Below are 19,518 nucleotides of genomic sequence, written 5' to 3' on the forward strand. Positions count from 1 at the left end.
TTTAAACAAGCTCAACAGAGACCTTTCCTTTACAGAGAACATTTACAATATTATAACTTTGAACATTCAATCACTGCAGACAGATTCTGGCTGTGATGTATATGTATTTAAATAAAATTAAGAAAGTGCTCAGGCCATAATAGCTTATTTACATGACTATGATCTAACTTCCCTTTGTCAAATCTAGCTCTTCTCATATTGTCCTTCCCATCCCTACCTTTCTTATTTCATCTCCTCTTCCTGTCCTCTTCCTTCCACCTAATCCAAACACTGGTTAAATGGGCTCTTGAAGCTTATTTTAGCCTCATAGTAAATATGATTTTGTTGTATTTCTGTTTAAGATAATAAGATCTGGGAGCAATGGGCTTGTGCTGTAAGTAGGCCCAATGAAGAAACTATAACATGATTTTGTTATTATCAATTAGCATATTGGGTACCACCTCTCTATTCTTTAGTCATTGGTTAAGCATGTATTATAACTAACAACATGTCCTCCAAAAAGCTTTTATTGTGACAACATGTAATGCTCATTTTATTATAATATGATTTATTCTCCTTTATTATGATTATAATTGCATTTAAATACGTTTTCAACTATGTATGTACATACTATAATCATAAGTGATTCACCCTTTCTAACTCATTGACTGATAAAAACATCCCCCTATTTATTATCAACAAAGTAAATCATCCAGTGTCTTAGTGTAGCTTTTATTTTGAAATCAATCATCCGGGTCCCTGAAGGCCAAGCTAACTCCCGCTGACTCGGACGTCGCGAGGCATCAAGCTAGCTGTAAAAAGAACCTGAGAGAAGACCGGAAATTGGTGGGACTTGTTTTCAGAACAAAAGCTCACACTGGTGTGTTTTGGAGGGCTTTTTTGTTTTGTTGCTATATTATGACAGCATTCTCCTGTGTGTTGGAGTTAGATTACCTTAAATCTTCACCTTTATCCTTTTATATGATTATATAATTAAAATGAAATAAGAATGTAAACCATAACCTTAACAAAGAGGACATTTTCTTGTGTGTATGCAACACCAATTCAATAAGGCAGGCAGAGATTTCAGTTTAATGGATCAGTATGTCATAGATTTCAAATCATTTTAACAATAAGCATAACATATTAAGATATGTTGTCCTTGTGTTTAGCTGTGACTATTACTTTAGCCCACCGACTGTACCATAGTCAGTGGGGTAAAGTAATTAAGATTTACTGAAGTACTGTAATGAAATGCAATTTTGAGGGACTTCTACTTTAATTGAGTATTTCCGTTTAATACTCCATTATAATTATACTCCACTACAATTAAAAGAGAAAACATTTAATTTTACACCAGTCTATTTATTAAATAGCTTTAGCTACTTTAACAAAATGTACATCTAAAAATTAAATTAGTGGACTAGTCTCAAAAGAGTCAATATTATTAGAAATGTCACATAATTAAATATAGTAATATACACACTTAAAGGTAATTTTTCTGCACAATGATTTCTTTAAGTACATTTTGTTGATAATACTTTTGTACTTTTACTCAAGAAAGATTTTGAATGGAGGGCTTTTACTTGTAATTAAGATAAAATAAGATAAGATGTACTTTATCGATCCCAAATTGGGAAATTGTTGCAGCAGCAAGCATTGAAATAAAACCGGCATTACAGATGGCCCTGAAGATAAACAATCTATAAGTTATCTGACAAATATAACACTATTGAAGGGCCAATTTTCAGTTAACAACATATAAAGCAGGGTACTGTTCACATTGAATGCACAAGGACTGGAATATTAAATTAAATATAAATGTAAAATGTACAGTGCGAAGTGATAAATTCAGTTAACAAAAGAGCAATTATGGAGCAGTGAGTTCTCTGCCAGCCAGAGGTGATTTGTTATACGGTTAGTGTTTAGTAGGTAAGTAATAATGTATTGGTACTTTTACTCAAGTAAAGCATCCGGATACTTCTTCAACCAACGACCATAGTGTGCATGATACACTATATTCAAATACTGCTCAACGGCCGTTTTAGTTTGAAAAAACCCTACCGGAAGTAGTATTTTATCTGTGAGTGGCTTTACACTGGCGGTAGGAATGGCGGCTAAGATTACTAGAGGAAGGAGCCCAAAGAATCCATGAAACTTTACTTCTAACGGCCCCGCTGAGGAATTTGTTTCCAGCGAAACACAGAAACACCATCCCATGACGGATTACAGGGACAAAGAAGCGCTATAACGTGAGATAAACGCGGTTAGTTGTCCAGCTTTGAGAAGGTGGACGCACTTTGCTAGTTAGCTTAACGTTAACTGCCACTGACTTTGATTCAAGGTAGCTGTTAGCTCGCAGTACAGATAGCCAGCTGTTGGCTACTTTGCTTGGCTGGCCCAACAAGTTAACTAAGTCAATAACAGTATGAAAACATTCCTCATTTGAGTGGTGAGTAGCTGTCACTGTGAACAGATAGTGTTGGGGGCTTTTACAGAGAGTAGGCTCAGACGACAACAGCGCGTTGGGAACATTATTCCTGCTAACCTAGCTAGTGCTGGAAGGCTAGCTAAGTTTGAAGTCTCGCCCATTTTTTTTTGGTCCTGCCCCAGCCATTGGCTAAGGGCTCATCAACAGCCAAGTAGCCCGGTTTTCAGGGTCGATTGGTACTACGATGGAAAGCCTAACGCTGACTGATTTTGAGCAGAAATATTATTCGGATTTGTTCGCTTACTGCGACACGGACAACACCAAAAAAGTCGCTTCCAATGGGAGAGTTCTTGACCTTTTCCGGGCGGCCCAGCTACCCAGCGAAGTTGTCCTGCAGGTAAGCTAGCGTTAGCAAGTGTCTTTATCACCGAAGTGTGACGATGCTGGCCACGAAATGTTATATGGATATTTGTTTACAAACTTGAATGGCTGTCAGAGCTGACCTGTCATCCAGTTAAAGTGTGGTTAGTCCTGGTGGTTAGCAATGCTGCGCAGCAAAAGAGACACACCTTCTTCTGGCTAATGCTAGCTGTAGCCGAGGAGAGTGGGCAGCCTAGTAACATGGTTAGCCTTAGCTGAACATCTAGGTTCAAACTGACATCCTATCCATTAAACACACTTGCATGTCTTCTCTTAAGTATATTTTCGTGATTGTGTGTTGAACAGTGCCCATACATAACGTTGTAGCAAATGATGTCCTCATCAACCCTTTGCTTCAGATCACTGCTTAGTGCCATCAATTCAAAATCAAGATTCAGGTTTTATTGTCAATTGAACAGTACCTACAGTGTAGTTATGACAATCTTAAGTTCCAGTATACTTCAACAATGCAACATAAATATATACAAAAATAAAACAGAAACAAAGGTGCAAAAATAAACAGAATTGCATAAAAATAGTGGGAGCAAGAGAATGTTGCTAGTGACCAATGTGCAAGTAATGCAGGAAAAGTACACCATATATATGTGTGTGTAAAATACAATAACAACAGGATGTCAAATGAAATAAATACAAGTATTGTAGTAATAAATACATATGTTAAATTCTAACAGATCATATAAACCTACCACGTTTATATAATACTTGACTGGAGCTTTTTTAATGTATAGAGTGGAGTCAAAATCTTGTTTATTTCAGAAATGATATCTTAATGAATTTGAAGAGGTCATGGGACAGGACGGAAGGGGCAGAATAGAAGACTTCTAGTTTAATGGGGAGGAAAAAACAGTATGTGTAACCTTACTGTGTACAAAAAAATGGGCTTAATGTCAAAAAGGGTGTGAAAAACAAACTAGAAATGCTTTCTTTACAGTGTGTCATTGTACGCTGTTAAAGTAGCTAAAAGTCTTAAGATGACTTGTTATTTTTCCTGACTTCTATCTCCTTTAAAATCCATCATTTTGTTCCCTACTGGGTTAAGCTGACATTGAGGACAATGCAGAGCCAATGTCACAGTGTCTACATGTCGATTTGATTTATGAACATTGCAACCTAACCCGCACTGTCTCAAAAATCATGAATTAAAAAATGGTGTAGCATTCAACCAGCTTTTACACAGACCATGTATACTCATATGGCCAATTCATCGTGTGCATAATCCATATCTTATAATGTGTCAGACCGCTCTCAGCCTCCAGAAAAATCTGCATTTTTCTTTCAAGGATAAAGCAAGATGTCGAAAACGTTTCTTATGGATGTTGGTTTATGGTAATGTTGTTATTTGCCCATCTCAGTAATTCAGCTTCCATGATTTTCCCCCTTTAAAGTTACTTGTTTTGATCATTCTCCTATTTAATCCGACCTGAACTGATTACACGTATGCCTGTACACCTTTTTGACTTTGACCACCTGACTAGTTTTTCACTCGGCAGGCTAATATTTGCAGTTTGTGAGTCAGAATCCTTTTCAAGGTCAACGAGGGAAGCTGCAGGGTGGAAGAATTAGGCAGTGTTGTAATCCTCTACTTTCAAAACGTACTCTGTGGTGGCCAATACACACATACAGCTACAGTGTCATGTTGTAACAGGCGGAGAGAAGGGGCTGGTGCTTTGTTTGTCCAGACATACTCAGAATAAGTCCTTTGTCAGCAAGAAAGGGATCAGTCAGCTGTGGCGGGCTGTGGGTGTTGTGGCTCACAGCACTGAAGGATCCTCTTAATGTTATGAAGTTTAAATCCCTGGGTATTAAATATCCACAGGATGCTGGTATCCACATGTTACTTCTTCCACACTATGTATATTTTACACTCTTATCAAACATGCTTCTGTAAAAAATACAAAACATGTTGTTTCTGTTGTGCTGCCCAGTCTTAAATTCAGGACAAAGCTGCTCAGCATGACGTCAAATGAAGCAAAATATGTGATAATCAGGTTTATTAATGGCTGCTGAACATCTGCCAGTGAGCTGAGCAAATGACACTGTTGCTTGTGCTGTGTTCATGACTTAAAGCAAGTAAATAACATCACAATACGTCACTTAGTGTTTGGAGAACTTAGGTACATAGTATTAAGTGTGAACAGTGCCGGTTGATAAAATACTAAGTATTGAAAGGGTGGATAATGCTTCATTTTAACCCCTATGTTTTACAGATTGGGAATATGCTTAAATTTGAAAGAATTCTAGATGTTTCCACATAATCTGGTGTATCATCGGCACAAACACACATGTAAACCCAAAATATATGAATATTTAAAATATATACCATCATGTAGACGTACCCATTGTCTCCTGGCACCTGACACCAGATAAATAGTAAGCTACGCATTATATTAGAATAATAAAAACATATAATCCAAGTTAATATAAACAGCTGGTCAAATGAACTTGGTGCCATTAAGTGGATATAACGAGTTCTGTAAAAAGAAAGGTTTCAGATGTAAACAATGTTAACTGTTCCTCTTCATCCCTGTGGGTTTAGATAACAGAGCTTTGTGGAGCCACTCGGCTGGGTCACTTCGGGCGGAGCCAGTTCTACATCGCTCTGAAGCTCATTGCCATCGCCCAGTCCGGTCTGCCCCTGAGGGTGGAGAGCCTCAACTCGGGTGAGTCTCATGCTGACTGTAACCATTGATCCTATTCAGAACCTCCCCTCCCACAGGAAAGAACAAGTACCCTCTCAGTACCAGCATATAAAGTAACAGTGGTCTCAAAGCTTTTTGTGTCAGAATAGTTTTTTTTCCACTATAACAGTAAAGCTTGTTTTTCTGTGTGCTGGATGCTGAAAGTGTGCATTCAGTGTACACATTTTATACTGCATAAAGTAATTAAAGCACATTCTAGTCTTATTCTGCTGGTGGAGATCTGGTGTTCGATCCCGCGTCATTCTTTCCACTTGTTGAAGTACTTTACCAGGACATTGGACCACACACTGCTCCTTATATTTCTGTGTGTGGGGAAACGTTATGGTTACTTTGGAAAATAAAGCAATGTAATAGGGAATCATTTGATATATTTCATGCCAGCTATTTCACACTGTTGGTGGCAGACAATAGGACAATCTTTGTGATATCAGGCGGACAAAGAGAATGGTTCTCTATTCATCTTAACTAAATACTGTAGTCTTAGCCTTCAGGCTTTAACTGAACATCTCTGTTTGTCTTTGGTGAGTCCTCTAAATCATAACAACCTCAATGTGCGATGTCATGGTAGCCCGCTGCATGAACTTACTTGCTTGTCCTAAATATTGTGACATAAAGTTGCTGAAATGATTTCATAATTGGATATAAATATGAGGAAACACAGAGGGCACTTCCTCGTAGCAGAATAACGTACAGACAGCTTGACTTTGAAATCGTCTTCCTTTTTAGATGTAGGTCTGGTGAATTAAAACCATGGATATAATTAAGTGACACATTGATTATTCCACGGTAAAATGTTCCACTGAGTTAATGTTATTCTTACAATTGAAAGAAAATAAATGTAAACGGTCCAGACATTTCCCAAATGTTTTAAAATCTAAAGCATGAAGCTGCTTCAAAGTTAACTCATAATCTAAAAGTAACCGATGGAATTCTTTAGACCTTTTGTTCGACGTTGTATTGTCCCAGAACATGTTTTCAATAAGCAACATTATCATGATGTTAACACCATTTTATTCATTGATATCCATTTAAAAAAAGAAACACAGAGTATCCAGGTCAGCAAAAATGATCGAGGTCATGTCCCCCCCCATACATCGATCAATAATCCCATAATATAGTTATAGTGGCAGGGCTAGAATCCACTCCACATTTCAGACTGATGATATCTGAAGATCTAAGTGCAACAGAGAGTGGGCGCTGTCTTGAGTTTAGTGCATTAAACCACACGAGAATCAATTTGAAAGTAATCTTTCCTCTAATCCTGTGAATGGATTCCTGTTTCCTCAGTCAAAGACCTGCCGCTGCCCCGGTTCGTGGTGGGGAAGAACGAGGCGGAGGCGAGGCACGCAGCGCTGTACCAGGACACGGACAGTCAGGGGCTGTACCCGGCCTCTGCTGCTGCAGTGATGCCCAGACCACCAGGCAGGGTCATCCACAACAAGAAAGGACCCCCACCAACCACTTCACTTCCTGTCCACGAGGTCATCCAGCCCCTGGCACCAAGTATAGAACCACAGGTTAGTAATCCTCTCGTATAGACACAGCACTAACTGCTATATAAATGTATATATAAACAGGACTACTTTTCAGTTGACTTCCTCCCACAGTACAGCAGTTACTAAAGATATGCTACTGGAATACTGTTCTGTTTCCTGTGTTTTTTCCTGTCCGTATTTGTCTACTTATAGCTCAAATTACTATCTCTGTTTCCTGCTTATGGCTTTTTCTATAGCAGTGTGTTGCCCGTCAGTAACCTATTCGCATCTATTGCGAAATAGCTAGTCGCTTGAACATCCCATATCTGTGATGAGCAGATAATCAAAGCTTTGAAGCAGTCATTTTTGGATCTGAAAGTTAATACCCTTAACATGTGAAACCATAATATGACCGTAGTGGCGACACTTATGCAAACTTCTGTTCCCTCACTGTGTGAAATTAAGATTTCATACCATTGCATATCAACAGTTGGTTATTCTCGCTCGAGCTGCAGTTGTTGACCGAATGTATTTTTAATCGGCATGCATATTTCATGTGTTTGATTGTACTTGTATGTGTCACCAGCCCGAGCCAACGTCCCCGGTGGTCTCCCCTCACCAGTCTCCCCCCACCTCCCCTCAATCGTGGAGGAAACACAAGCGGCAGCCCAGCGGAGGGAACGCAGACAGACAGCCGGTCGTGGCTCCAGCCGGTGCGGTGTGGACGCAGTTCAGAGAACCACAAGCAGGTAACATCCCGTTGATATTATAGAATATTTAATTAATCTGTAGCTGCGACACGTCAATTAGATGACGCACAATCAATTTATCGATTTTAATTTCGTGCTTGTTTAGAAAAGATGCCTTCATTCTTCTGTGCCCGTCTCTACATAGATCCAGATTTCTGCTTTTCTGTTTTTATATAATTATTCACTGAATATCTCAGGGCTTTGGACTGTTGATCAGACAAAACATCACATTTCAAGCTGTCACTTTGGACTCTTAAGAAACGTAGATACCCAAGTTTCACTGTTTCCTGATTTAATTGTCAAAATAATCATCAGATTAATTTCTAGAAAAAGTAATCATCCGGTAGCCTGGCAAACCTGGGCACACACAATTAGCAGGGCTCAATCCGAGGGGCGGGATAAACGGTCGTCTTATCTAATTCCCTCTGCACGCAATAGGATAGCGCTACAATCAATCAGAGCAATGGAGAAGGTGACGTAGTCAGAGCGACGGGAAAGAGTCCAAGGGCAACTGTTCCGTGTATGGTGTGTTGTTGAAAAGTTTGATGGAGAGATTCATGTAAGCCAAATGTTATGGTAATGGAGCCCAACGACTGTCGACGTTTCTGAAAAAGCTTAACTCCAAATCGTTTAAAGTCTCGGCCAACGCCGATTCGAAAGACTGCTGTTCGCCAGCAGCAGCCATCTTCTTTATTTACATGTAGCGGAGACCGGCAGGGACTACAAGCGGAACGGTCTTTAATTTACGCTCTAAGTTAAAGATGATGAAAAGAGGCCAGAAGGTGAAGGATAACTCCTCTGAGGAGTGGAGTGTTTTCAGTTATACATATTTAGATTAATAACACATACTAGCTTTTATATTTTGGTTACAGTTGCAAAGAAGAGGCAGGTATTCACTCATTTTGGGCCACCAGTGATGAACATTTCACTGACAATGAGACAGACCTCGCAGAGAAGTCAGCACAGAGCATATTAGTTGTGTTTGTATTACTTCCTGGTGTTTGCAGCTTGTACATAAATGATGTTTGCTGAGAGTGGCAGTTACATCAGTTAGTCATTAGGAGAACAAAGGGGAACATCACAGCCTGTGCAATGCTTTGATCAGCACAACATGTGTTGGATACTGTAGTAAGTGGTTGGAAAGTGATCCCTTCAAGAACTGACAGTTGCAGCCCTAATCCTCTCCTAACACCACTTGTGGATCATGGAGATGAAACTGTAGGTTTTCCTCTCCTCCTCCCTCCAGTTCCGGTCCCCGGTGAAGGGATGTGGCCGTCTCACTCGCCCCCGCCTCCGGGTCAGGAAAGTTGGGTCAGTTTCACAGCGGACACGCCGCCATCCAGCGCCATCCCAGGAATGCACCCCTCATCAGTCCAGGTAGGGCAGTCCAACACTTCCATCACCATCTTAATAAAGAATTGATTTTCCTTTTTTGTAAATCGCAGTTGCATTATGTGCAGCTCACTTTTTGACGAGGTAGCTTGGCTTTAAATTCTTCAGTTGGCAAACAATCTCCCACTTCTTCTTCTTTCTTTCTGGCTTTGATGCTTAAAACATTTCAGCATCTGTCTTTCCACACAGCAAATTGGGTCTGCGGTGACAAAGAAATCACAGATAAATGTTAAGTTTGGACGTAATACAATACTGTGTATCACCTGTTAGGATTGCGATAAGGACAATGGAATGATTTTGACAGGCTGTGTAATCATCATCACCCTCTTTTATCAAATGAAACGGTGTCATCGGTAGGGCTGTGCAATATAATCGATCCTGCGATATATATCGATATTTTGTTGCCAGAGAAAGTATCGATATTTCAGCCGCGAGTATCGATACATTAGTCCCATTCAAATCCCCCGTGTTCCGCCTGGCACTCTGCTCGCTGCCCATTACGTCAGCCAGCCGCTAGTGTCGCTGTAGAGCATTTCTAGATACACAGATCTAGTGTGTCTTCTTCTCGCGGTGAGTGCGAAGCGGTTCAGGAGAATGGCGGCTGACATTAACCCAGCACCTCCGCGCTTAAAAGCAGATGTGTGGGAGCACTTCGGGTTTAAAAAGAAGAAGGAAAGTGACAATTTAGATAAAACTATTGCGGTTTGCAAGCTGTGTCACACAAACGTGAAATACTCTGGAAATACCACTAACCTACGAACCTACCTACAACTTCACCACCCGGACAAGGTAATGCTAACTGAGGAACTCAAGAAGCTGCGGCCACCTGCTGCACCTTTTAATTCTCCATTGTCCATTGTGATACTGCACTTTATGTACTTATGTTTCAAAGGCTTGTAAGCTACAGTTTGCACTGTTTCAATAAATGAAACAAATTTTCTCACCACATATTTTGATTCATTTTGTCCAGCATTTGCAAGCTGTAGACTCTCTGTCTAGTCAGAGCCATATATTGTGTAATTGATGTTTTCAGTTGAATTAATTCAATCCAAGTCAATGGAACACTCACCAAAGATGTCACCAAAATCACACTGTCCCTTTAAAATCTTTCAGAAAATGATGTAAGTGTATCGAATTATATCGAATCGTATCGAATCGTATCGTTGGCTGAATATCGTCATATATATCGTATTGTGAGCTGAATATCGTGTATCGTATCGTATCGTGAGATTAGTGTATCGCTACAGCCCTAGTCATCGGGCATGGCAAACATAAGATAGCTTACTAGCTTAAGTGGTGTCCTAACATTTTATATCAATGTTTTATCTGCCTGCGCTGCTAGACCTAAACTCTTGTGTGACATTGTTTAGGCAAAGTTGAAAACTAACCTCTGCTCCCAGTGTCTGATTTCAGACGGACGTCATGCGGATCTTTTGTTTCTTAAGTAACGTAATTAAATGTCAAATATGTGATGATTAATGGGATCTAATGATGGGCTTTTGACTGTCCTACTAGTCCAAATTCCTTGAAGAACACCCCTTTGTTTGATAGAGTAACTTCACAGTGTGTTGATTTGTCAAATGTTATACATACGTTACAGTTTCACGTCTGTACAGCCCAAACTGTGGCCAGATAAATGCACACAGTACACATAGGCACTGGAGAAACAAGGGAGAAACTTAACCGTGTATATTTAACCAGGGCTGTTTTCTCTAATGCTTCTCCCTTGTGGTTTCCCATAGGAAAGCACAACGATACGAACGGTGGCCTCAGGAGCAACAACCAATGAGATCCAGCGACAGACCAGCGGCTACGATGATCCGTGGAAGATCACGGACGAGCAGAGACAGTATTATATTAACCAGTTTAAAACCATCCAGCCAGACCTCAACGGCTTTATACCTGGTAGGAGAATGCAGAACAACCCTCACAACAGGAGTTTAGTGAACAACAAAGAGGTTGATTTAACCGTCTGTTCCTTTGTGTTTCAGGTTCGTCTGCAAAAGAGTTCTTTACCAAATCAAAACTACCCATTTTAGAGTTGTCACATATTTGGTGAGTCAACACTCTGTCCTGATGACATTTAGTGGTATATGATACCATAACATCATATCTCAGGGCAGGATGACAGTAACGTAAATGTTACCTGTTCAATATGTGAGAAAAATAGGCATTTTCTGATCAATGGGAGGCTGTACAAATAAAAAAGGGGAATTCTTGTACTTGATAAATTAGTTGCAGGATAAATTCAAAATGTATCCAGTGACTGAACCCAAATCCATCAACAGGCCGTTGTTTGAAGGGGAAGGAAATGTTCCTGGATGGCTGCTCAATTCAATACTACATATGAGAGGAAAACTAAATCAAGAAGCTGTCAGCTCCGGTTGTTATTACAGGCTTATTTTTGTTGGGACACTTTTCTGTTATGGTTTTCCCAAATGTGTCTGAGCAGGACTGGTTTCTATTAGTGTCTCTAACTCATAACAGTTTATAAACGTCATATATTTGTCAGTAAATGGTGTGTTCAGCTCTAGTGTGAACTTGGCATAGCAATAGCAGATCCACTTTTTGATTGATGTGGGGCAGATCATTTCTATTTAACAGGCAGCTGATCACTTTTTGAGAAAGGGTCACTGGTGTAGCTACAGTCGTGTTGTGAGCACTGCAGACTCACCAACGTCTCATGTGTGTTTTGAAGGGAGCTGTCAGACTTCGATAAAGACGGGGCGCTCACCCTGGATGAATTCTGCGCCGCCTTTCACCTGGTCGTGGCCAGGAAAAATGGATATGACCTCCCTGAGAAGCTGCCAGAGAGCCTGATGCCAAAGCTGATTGACCTGGATGACTCAGCAGGTCCGCAGCCTCTCCCCTCCCTCTCCCTCCCTTTCCCTCTGGCTGTGTTCCTACCTCCCATAATGTCCCAACCTCGGGCCTCTTAAAGCCTGTGAGGTTACAGCACTGCAGTTGTAGTAAATCTATAAATTTACTGGGGTGATAAAGTACTTTCTATAATGGAGCTGCTGTAGGTTTCTGCTGCCCTTTCAACGTTATAATCTTGTCATAATATTAAGTTTTTTCCATTGTTTGCCCTTCTATTTTTTAAATTACACTTTAGTTTTAGAAGAGGAAAACTGAGTATTTCTGTCCTTCAACAATTAAACCGTTTTTAAGAACCAAAAACAAAAACTAGCAAGAAAATGATTTGCAACTTTCTAAAGAAATAACGAAACACATTATTAATTATTTACTATCTGGGTTTCTTTGATGTGAAATGACATGGCTTACCTTTGTCTATTTTTCGGTGTTCAGAGGTCCCGGACCAGGCTGCTGACGTTGGGTACTCGGGCTCCCCGGTGGAGGTCACCCCCAACAAGTCCCCTCCATGCCTTCACTCAACCAGGCCTGGCCCGAGATGAACCAGAACAGCGAGGTTCCCAACACACACATAACTTATTGCTCCATGTTTGTTTGCTTTGCTGTGTTTGCATTTGATCATCATGATTAATTCCTCAAGGGTAAACGGGTGCTTTTTTCTTTATCCATCCATCATGATTTGACTGCTACTTCATCCTCTTCATTATCAAACATAATTACTGATAATTCAGCACCTCTTCTCTCACTTCCTGTGCTGTTCTGTATGGAAGTCTGTTGTTTCCACGCCCGCCGATGATGTCACATCGATGGCCGATGATGTCACACGACGGACGCGGCTCGGGCTGATGATGTAAATGTGTGATGTCACTGCACTGGCTGACTGACATGTTTTTTCTCACTGTCTGTCTGTCTCCTGCAGCAGTGGGAGACGTTTAGCGAGCGCTCCTCCAGCTCACAAACTCTGACCCAATTTGACTCTAACATTGCACCAGCTGACCCTGTAAGTCAATCACTTAGTATGCATGGTTTCACCATTAATGGACAGACATTAACCCTCTCTGGATCTCCATGAGCTCGCTCTCTCTCTCTCTCTCTCTCTCTCTATCTCTATCTCTATCTCTCTCTATCTCTCTCTCTCTCACTCTCTCATTCTCTCATTCTCTCACTCTCTCTAACTCTCACTCTCTCTCACACTAGCTGTGTTTCCATCCAATTGTCACGGGACATTTAAACAAACGCAAAATGTAGTTTTGTCAGAAGATCGTAGTATAAGATCATTTATAAATGGCAAGCAAACGGAGTAAAAGGTTGGAAATTGGAAACAAAACAAGGCCACCTTACCCATTTACAAGAGCAACACGGGGAGAGGTTTTCAGGTCTATAATAAGATAATAACGGCCATGTTTCAAGATGTTTTTATGGACAAAGATACTTTTCTAATGCATTTACTGAGTACTGCAAGCTAGATGTTGGCCACATCAGTACTCCATTTTATTGTTTCCATATCCCTACTGGCACTTAAACTACTTTTGATTTTCAAGAAAAGCAAAAAAAACCTCAAGCCTGCTTAAAAACATATTTAGAAAGATGACGTTTTATTGAATTTTGCCGTTTCTGACATATTTTCTGATGGTTATTTGGAAACACAGCTCTTTCTCTCTCTCTCTCTCTCTCTCTCCTTTCTCTCTGTCTCTCTCTCTCTCTGCATGATGTTCTTTCAAAGTTCAGTCTGCTGCAGCGCCCAGTGTGTGTTTTGACTTGGCTGGCTTAGCTTCTATTGGACATCACTTGATCACTAATGCATTTGCAGATTGTCACAGATACATTTGTCCGTGTATGGTCAAATGCTGTAAGTACTTACACGTGTGTGGTGCTTTCTCATTTACTGTTGAAGTGTCTCAGTCCTTTTTTTGCCCCTCAGGCATCATTTTCCTTACAGCAATAATGTCCTCATAGCTCTGGACCATAAATCAGGTGAAAAACTGCAGTATTGACGACCACTATTTTCCCTAAAGCAAGAGTCTGCATTTTTTTAAAGAGTGCTTCAGGGTGCCTTGAAATTCTGGGCAGAAATCCCAGCAAATGAATACTGAGCAGCACCTGAACAAGGGTGTAACATGTCCCCCTTAAATCTTTGGAATGGCAAAAACTCAGATTTCAGTACCTGTACTTAAGGTTCAGTTGCACAAAGTAAAGCTACTTTTTAGTACGTTAAAAGACTCCGATACTGCAGTAATATTCCAATTCCAATCTCACTTTGATTGCATTAGGTACTTTTCAAATGAGTTATCAAATGCAAATCAATGCAAGTGGCAGAAGGAGGAAAGCCTGGTCAGGATTACAAACGTATCTCCTTCTTTAAAACATATCTCTCTCTTTCCCTTCAGAAAATCTGTCTGTCTCACCTCCTGTCCCTTTTATCTTTTCTTCAGGACACGGCCATTGTCCACCCGGTCCCCATCCGGATGACACCCAGTAAGATCCACATGCAGGAGATGGAGCTGAAGAGGACCGGCAGCGGTGAGAAGTCCATTGCAGTATTTCAAAATTGCATAAATGAGCGTAGTTTCTAGCATAACGTGTGTGCTACAACGGTGTATAAGCAAGTTATAAAGCAAGTTATGAAGGAAGGATGGTAGGAGTTGACTTAACATTTGTTTTTTCTCAGACCACAACCACCCGACCAGTCCGCTGCTGGCTAAACCTCCAGAACTGTCCGAAGAAGCCAAACTACCGTCATCCATGAAGTTTGTAGCCGCCAACGCTGTAGGTGAGTAAAGGACGGGCTGCTGTGCCAGGGAGATGCTAAGAGAAAAAACTCCATCAATTTATTGTTTTGTGCCTTACAAAAAATGTCTTCCTTGTCGCAACCTGGTGCCTACGTTACCCACAATGCAACTGCACTGCAGACCATCCAGCCTGAGATTCTTTAGCATTATTTCCAAGTCATGAATCACATTGAGGTCACTGGAATAAAATGTCTTCACATGCTTTGAGACGCTTTGATTAGATGTTTATGGGATGTGTGATTTCTCTACCTTTTTTTAAAGGTGACGGCTACAGCAGTTCAGACTCCTTCACCTCAGACCAGGAGCCAATCACAAGACAAAGGTCAGTATTTTCCCTCTGATTTGTTTGTATTGTTTGACCTTTGTTGCACCAGCTCTCCAAACATGACTCGTTGGGAACAGATTTGGGAGAATTTGTTCATATCTCGTCCCTAATTCAAAAAAACATTTGTGTCCAGGTCTCATTCGGGGACGTCTCCAGAGACTCTGAAGGTAGTAGCCCCTCCTCCGCCTCCCCCCCGCCCGCACGCCTCTCACTCTCGCTCCTCGTCTCTCGACATGAACCGCACCTTCGCCGTCGTGACCGCTGCAGGACAACCACCATCCTCAGCCATAGCTTACCCGCCCGCCGTGCCTCCGCGACCCCTACCCACACAGGTAAGAGGGACAGAAAAACATCCTGATTTACAAAGAGTATATAGGGTTTGAATCAATTACACTGAGATCTGTATACCTATTCCTTGTCTGCATATGTTTTTATTGAATTAGTTGTCAGAAAAAACTCCTGTATGTGATTTTTATTATTTCACATGAAGGCCTTCACCCCTCCCGTCCCTCTTTTTCAGTCGTCAGCGCCACACACCGGGCTTCGCGGGGAGGCTGAGGTTGCACCAGGTGGCCCTACGGTTCTCACCACCACCTCCCCCCAGATTCCCCAGCAGCCCAATTTCGCAGACTTCAGTCAGTTTCAGGCCTTCGCTGCGACTGACCAGCCTTCCAGCCTGCCGGACGTCGACATCCACAGTGAGCCGGGACAGGTAGGTCGTCCCCGGAGTGTGTGTCTGTTTTTCCAGGAGGTTTTTCACAGAAGACTTTCAACAAATACTGTCACCCTCAACAACTACCAAACGTGTTTCCCAACATGTGTTTGCGGTGTAAAGCTCAGAGTTAAACTTGATATGTTTATCCTCCTACAGGTGGAGAAGCCTTCAGAGGGCGCCGGCCCTTTAAGAACAGTGAAGAGTGACGGCCAGGCAGACGAGAGGGTCCCAGCTACTGTCAGCTCCGTAAGTAAACCTCTATAATACGTGTCTAGTTCCACCATCAATCATTAACCCGAAGATATTCAATATACTATTTACTTTTGCTTCCCGATCAGGCCAAATGTTCTGGGTCTGGTCCGTTAGGCCCGCCTCCCAAACCTGTGCGCCGAAGGTTGAAATCTGAAGACGAGCTGCGACCAGAGGACGAGCAACCCGGCCCGCAGAAATCCAACGTCATAGCTGCCGTCCTGGCCACTCAGCCCACCATCCCCAGGTAGGAAAACATGGCTTTAGGAAGATTTTGTTTAATGTGAGTTGTTTTTTTTATCATGTTGAAGTACAAACTGCATATCTGTGTGTTTTCAGGTCGGTTGGAAAGGACAAAAAGGCGATTCAAGCTTCTATCAGAAGAAACAAGGAGACGAACACAGTGTTGGCACGACTTAACAGTGAACTGCAGCAACAGCTGAAGGTAAGCATGATTATAAAGAGATGTAATTATCTTTCCCTCTGACAAAAAAACACTCCTAACTTCCTCGCGTTTTCCAGGACCTGCTTGAAGAGAGGATATCCCTGGAAGTGCAACTGGAGCAGCTCAGACCTTTCTCTCATCTTTAACCAACATGAGGAGGAAAACTCCTGCTGTAGTTTATCTGAAGCGAGGCTGTGGCTCTCGTTGTGACTCCCCACCCCTCACACCTACACCTCTCCCTCCTCCCCACTACCATCTCAGCTTCCCTGGAGGCTCCGACCCCCTGCAGGGTGCTCCGTTAAAACTCAAACGCTCCATCACACACACACATCGTAAACCAGAAGCACCTGAGAGCACAGATTCACCAGGAGGAGAAGGAGGTGAAAGGAGCATGGGGTGGGGGGGGGAGATTACACAAACTGGCACTTTTCAATTTCTGAGAAACGGTTAGGAGTGGCGGACAAAACTGCGAGTGCTGTCTGAAGACAAAACTGCTGGTGTCTTATCACTTTGTGAATGTCTGAAGAAGAAAGGTGTGTGTGTTTGTGTGGCTGTGTCTGTGTGTGGCTGTGTTCCTGTTTAGTGATTACTTGAAGCTAGCACCAATGTGTTTGATCTGTCTTGGGGTACGGACTCCGCCACACCAAACTCCTATGAAAAATCAGGCACATTTTAAGGAAGCAGTGTAGTATTTTTGGGGAAATACTTATTTACTTTCTTTCCGAGTTAGACGAGAAGATCCATATCATTGACAGAAATGGAGTCTGTGATTAGCTTAGCTTAGCAGTGGCTAGCTTTGAGGCTTTCAAAACATCTACACCAGTCATCTACATCTGCCTGGAAGCAGGAATGGTAAAGTGACTGGAGTTTGGTGTAGCCCGTCTCCATTAAAAACAGTGGGTGTGTGTGCGTGTGTGTGTGTGGCCTTACACGGCTAAATCATGGTGAAGGCTTGTTTTGTTTTTGTTTGACGCATCCTGTGACATGAATTCAGCCCGCCTCTCTCTTCTTACTGCCCCCTTGAAGTCTACGTGTGTGTGTGTGTGAGAGAGTGAGTGAATGTGTTGTTTCTCTTCATGTTACACAGTGTTTGGGGTTTGATGTGACTGAATGGTTTAAACTTTATGCCAAATGACTGAACTCCGCTCCCTCGCCTCTATTCGGGCTGTGTTTTTAAAATAGAAATGCAACCTCCTTTCTTTCCTTCAGGTTTCTCTCGTGTGTGAACATCTCAGCTTTCTTTTTTTTTAAACCTTTATTCTTCAGTTGCTGCAGTTATTTCCAATCTTTTACTTTCACATTGACGGGATACCAGCCCAAACACACGTTCACTTGAAGGGTTTGAAGATTTTCCAGCTGCTGCACTGCAGGGGGCAAAATTTATGAAGAATTTTTCTCGTGATCAGCAAACACGCATGCACAGATTTAGAGTTACAGATGTTGGTTTGAGAAACTCAGCGGTTTTCTGATCGGGCAGATGGCACTATGCAAGTACGGGCGATACATCCTCACAACTATACTTAGCTGTTTGTACTATGATAGTAGCAACTGTGTGAGCAGCATACTCTGGTTTTTGTATCGTAGATCTTCCAGAACACCATTTACTGTATGTTTGTGATTCAATCGGCCTTTTTTCTTTCTTTCTGGGGCTTCCCCTGCTCCCCCCCTGGTTCCAGAGGGAAGTCCAGATCAGTGTTTTATCAGGACACTTTCACCCTAAATGTGCAACATGTGACCATGGCAAGGTGTAGTTGAAGCTCACTACAGACGGAGACCAGTCGACAGAAAAGGAGACCTGAATGACCCAACTGCACTTTGAACCCAACCCCGCCCCTCGCTCCTCCTCCTTTGTATTTTTACTTGTTACATCCCTCTTCCTGCTTTCTTTTAACTCTTGCATGTTGTCTTTCACGCGTATTTAAAAAAAAAAGAGGATGCTTTAAGAAGAAAAATAATGAACCACTCATTTTATTTCTTCACCTTGGAAACTGGAAGGTTTTTCGTGCCGGTATCCTAAAAGTCTTGTTGGGTTAATTATTTTTTATAAGTGTTTTGTCCCCGGAGCTTCCTGTGTGTCTGAAGAATCTGTTCTTCTAAAAGCCTTACTCCCCGACTGGCGTTCAGGTTTCCACTGTGGCTGACTGACCTCTCTTCCTTGTCGTATCAAGGCTCGCCTTCTTTTTTCTGCTGTTGAGGACGATGATGTTCTTGGTGTGTGTGCGTGTGTGTGTTATATCGTTTCCAGACCTGGAACTAATACCATTCGAAACCCTATTCAAAAACCTTCATGCAGGATTGATTTATGTTTGCTAGCACAACAGCTCCCCGTTCACCCTTAAAGGCAATCCAGGCAGGCAGAAGCAATCACCTCTGAGTCTTTGATGGGATTTTGAATACTATTTGCTCCCAGATCTGTGTTGTATATTGTATATGATACACACTTTTGGACTCATATGTACATTTGCATTAATTGCTGACTAACAGCGAAAGAATATTCTATTTAATTCCTTCTCTCTTGGCTGTGGGATCCTAGATGTTTAACTGCATGGATGTACTGTATCTCTGCAGAGTCAACTAGCAGCTGTGTGATTTTTACACAAAAATAAAAACGGCACAATATTTTAAACACTGCTCTCTATCTTTGTCGTTTGGCTCTGGAAAATGTTTTCTCTCTACAGATTGTTTCATAAGAGTGAAGGTATGGTATGAATACGCACTTATTGGGGGTTATTTTACTCTTTGAAGTTAACTCCGTACCGGTTTTACTTATTGAAAGTGCACCCGAAGTTTTAAAAAGCAGTATTTTAATCAGCAGTTTTGGGTTCATTTCTTAGAGACAGTCCTGATGAATCAGATTTTATGAGTTTATGTTTCTAAAACCCCTTTTTTTCCCCTCAATTAAACTGGTTGTTACTTCAGTCATGAATATTTAATATGATGCAAAGATTCATAGGA

At 41.6% G+C, this 19,518-nt stretch overlaps 1 protein-coding gene and 1 long non-coding RNA gene across 2 annotated transcripts; one reads left to right on the top strand and one right to left on the bottom strand.

Annotated features, from left to right (window-relative positions):
* The first annotated feature begins 2,075 nt into the window (after positions 1 to 2,075).
* Positions 2,076 to 19,189, top strand: reps1 (RALBP1 associated Eps domain containing 1). The gene is given in 20 exon segments (XM_063902330.1): positions 2,076 to 2,807; positions 5,388 to 5,511; positions 6,838 to 7,067; positions 7,612 to 7,774; positions 9,021 to 9,151; positions 10,909 to 11,071; positions 11,158 to 11,221; positions 11,865 to 12,019; positions 12,476 to 12,538; positions 12,541 to 12,596; positions 12,960 to 13,040; positions 14,473 to 14,560; positions 14,709 to 14,810; positions 15,091 to 15,151; positions 15,288 to 15,486; positions 15,675 to 15,866; positions 16,026 to 16,115; positions 16,208 to 16,365; positions 16,458 to 16,563; positions 16,641 to 19,189. Coding segments are annotated over 20 exon segments (2,448 nt in total). The 5' UTR covers positions 2,076 to 2,654; the 3' UTR covers positions 16,710 to 19,189.
* LOC134877002 (uncharacterized) lies at positions 6,564 to 12,564 on the bottom strand. The gene is made up of 3 exons (XR_010167513.1): positions 12,452 to 12,564; positions 9,240 to 9,365; positions 6,564 to 7,043 (listed from the first exon to the last, which is right to left on the bottom strand). It is a non-coding gene; the product is annotated as an uncharacterized LOC134877002 (long non-coding RNA).
* Positions 19,190 to 19,518: the final 329 nt, after the last annotated feature.

Source organism: Eleginops maclovinus, chromosome 15 (assembly GCF_036324505.1).
Source record: "Eleginops maclovinus isolate JMC-PN-2008 ecotype Puerto Natales chromosome 15, JC_Emac_rtc_rv5, whole genome shotgun sequence".
NCBI classification, from domain to species: Eukaryota; Metazoa; Chordata; class Actinopteri; order Perciformes; family Eleginopidae; genus Eleginops; species Eleginops maclovinus.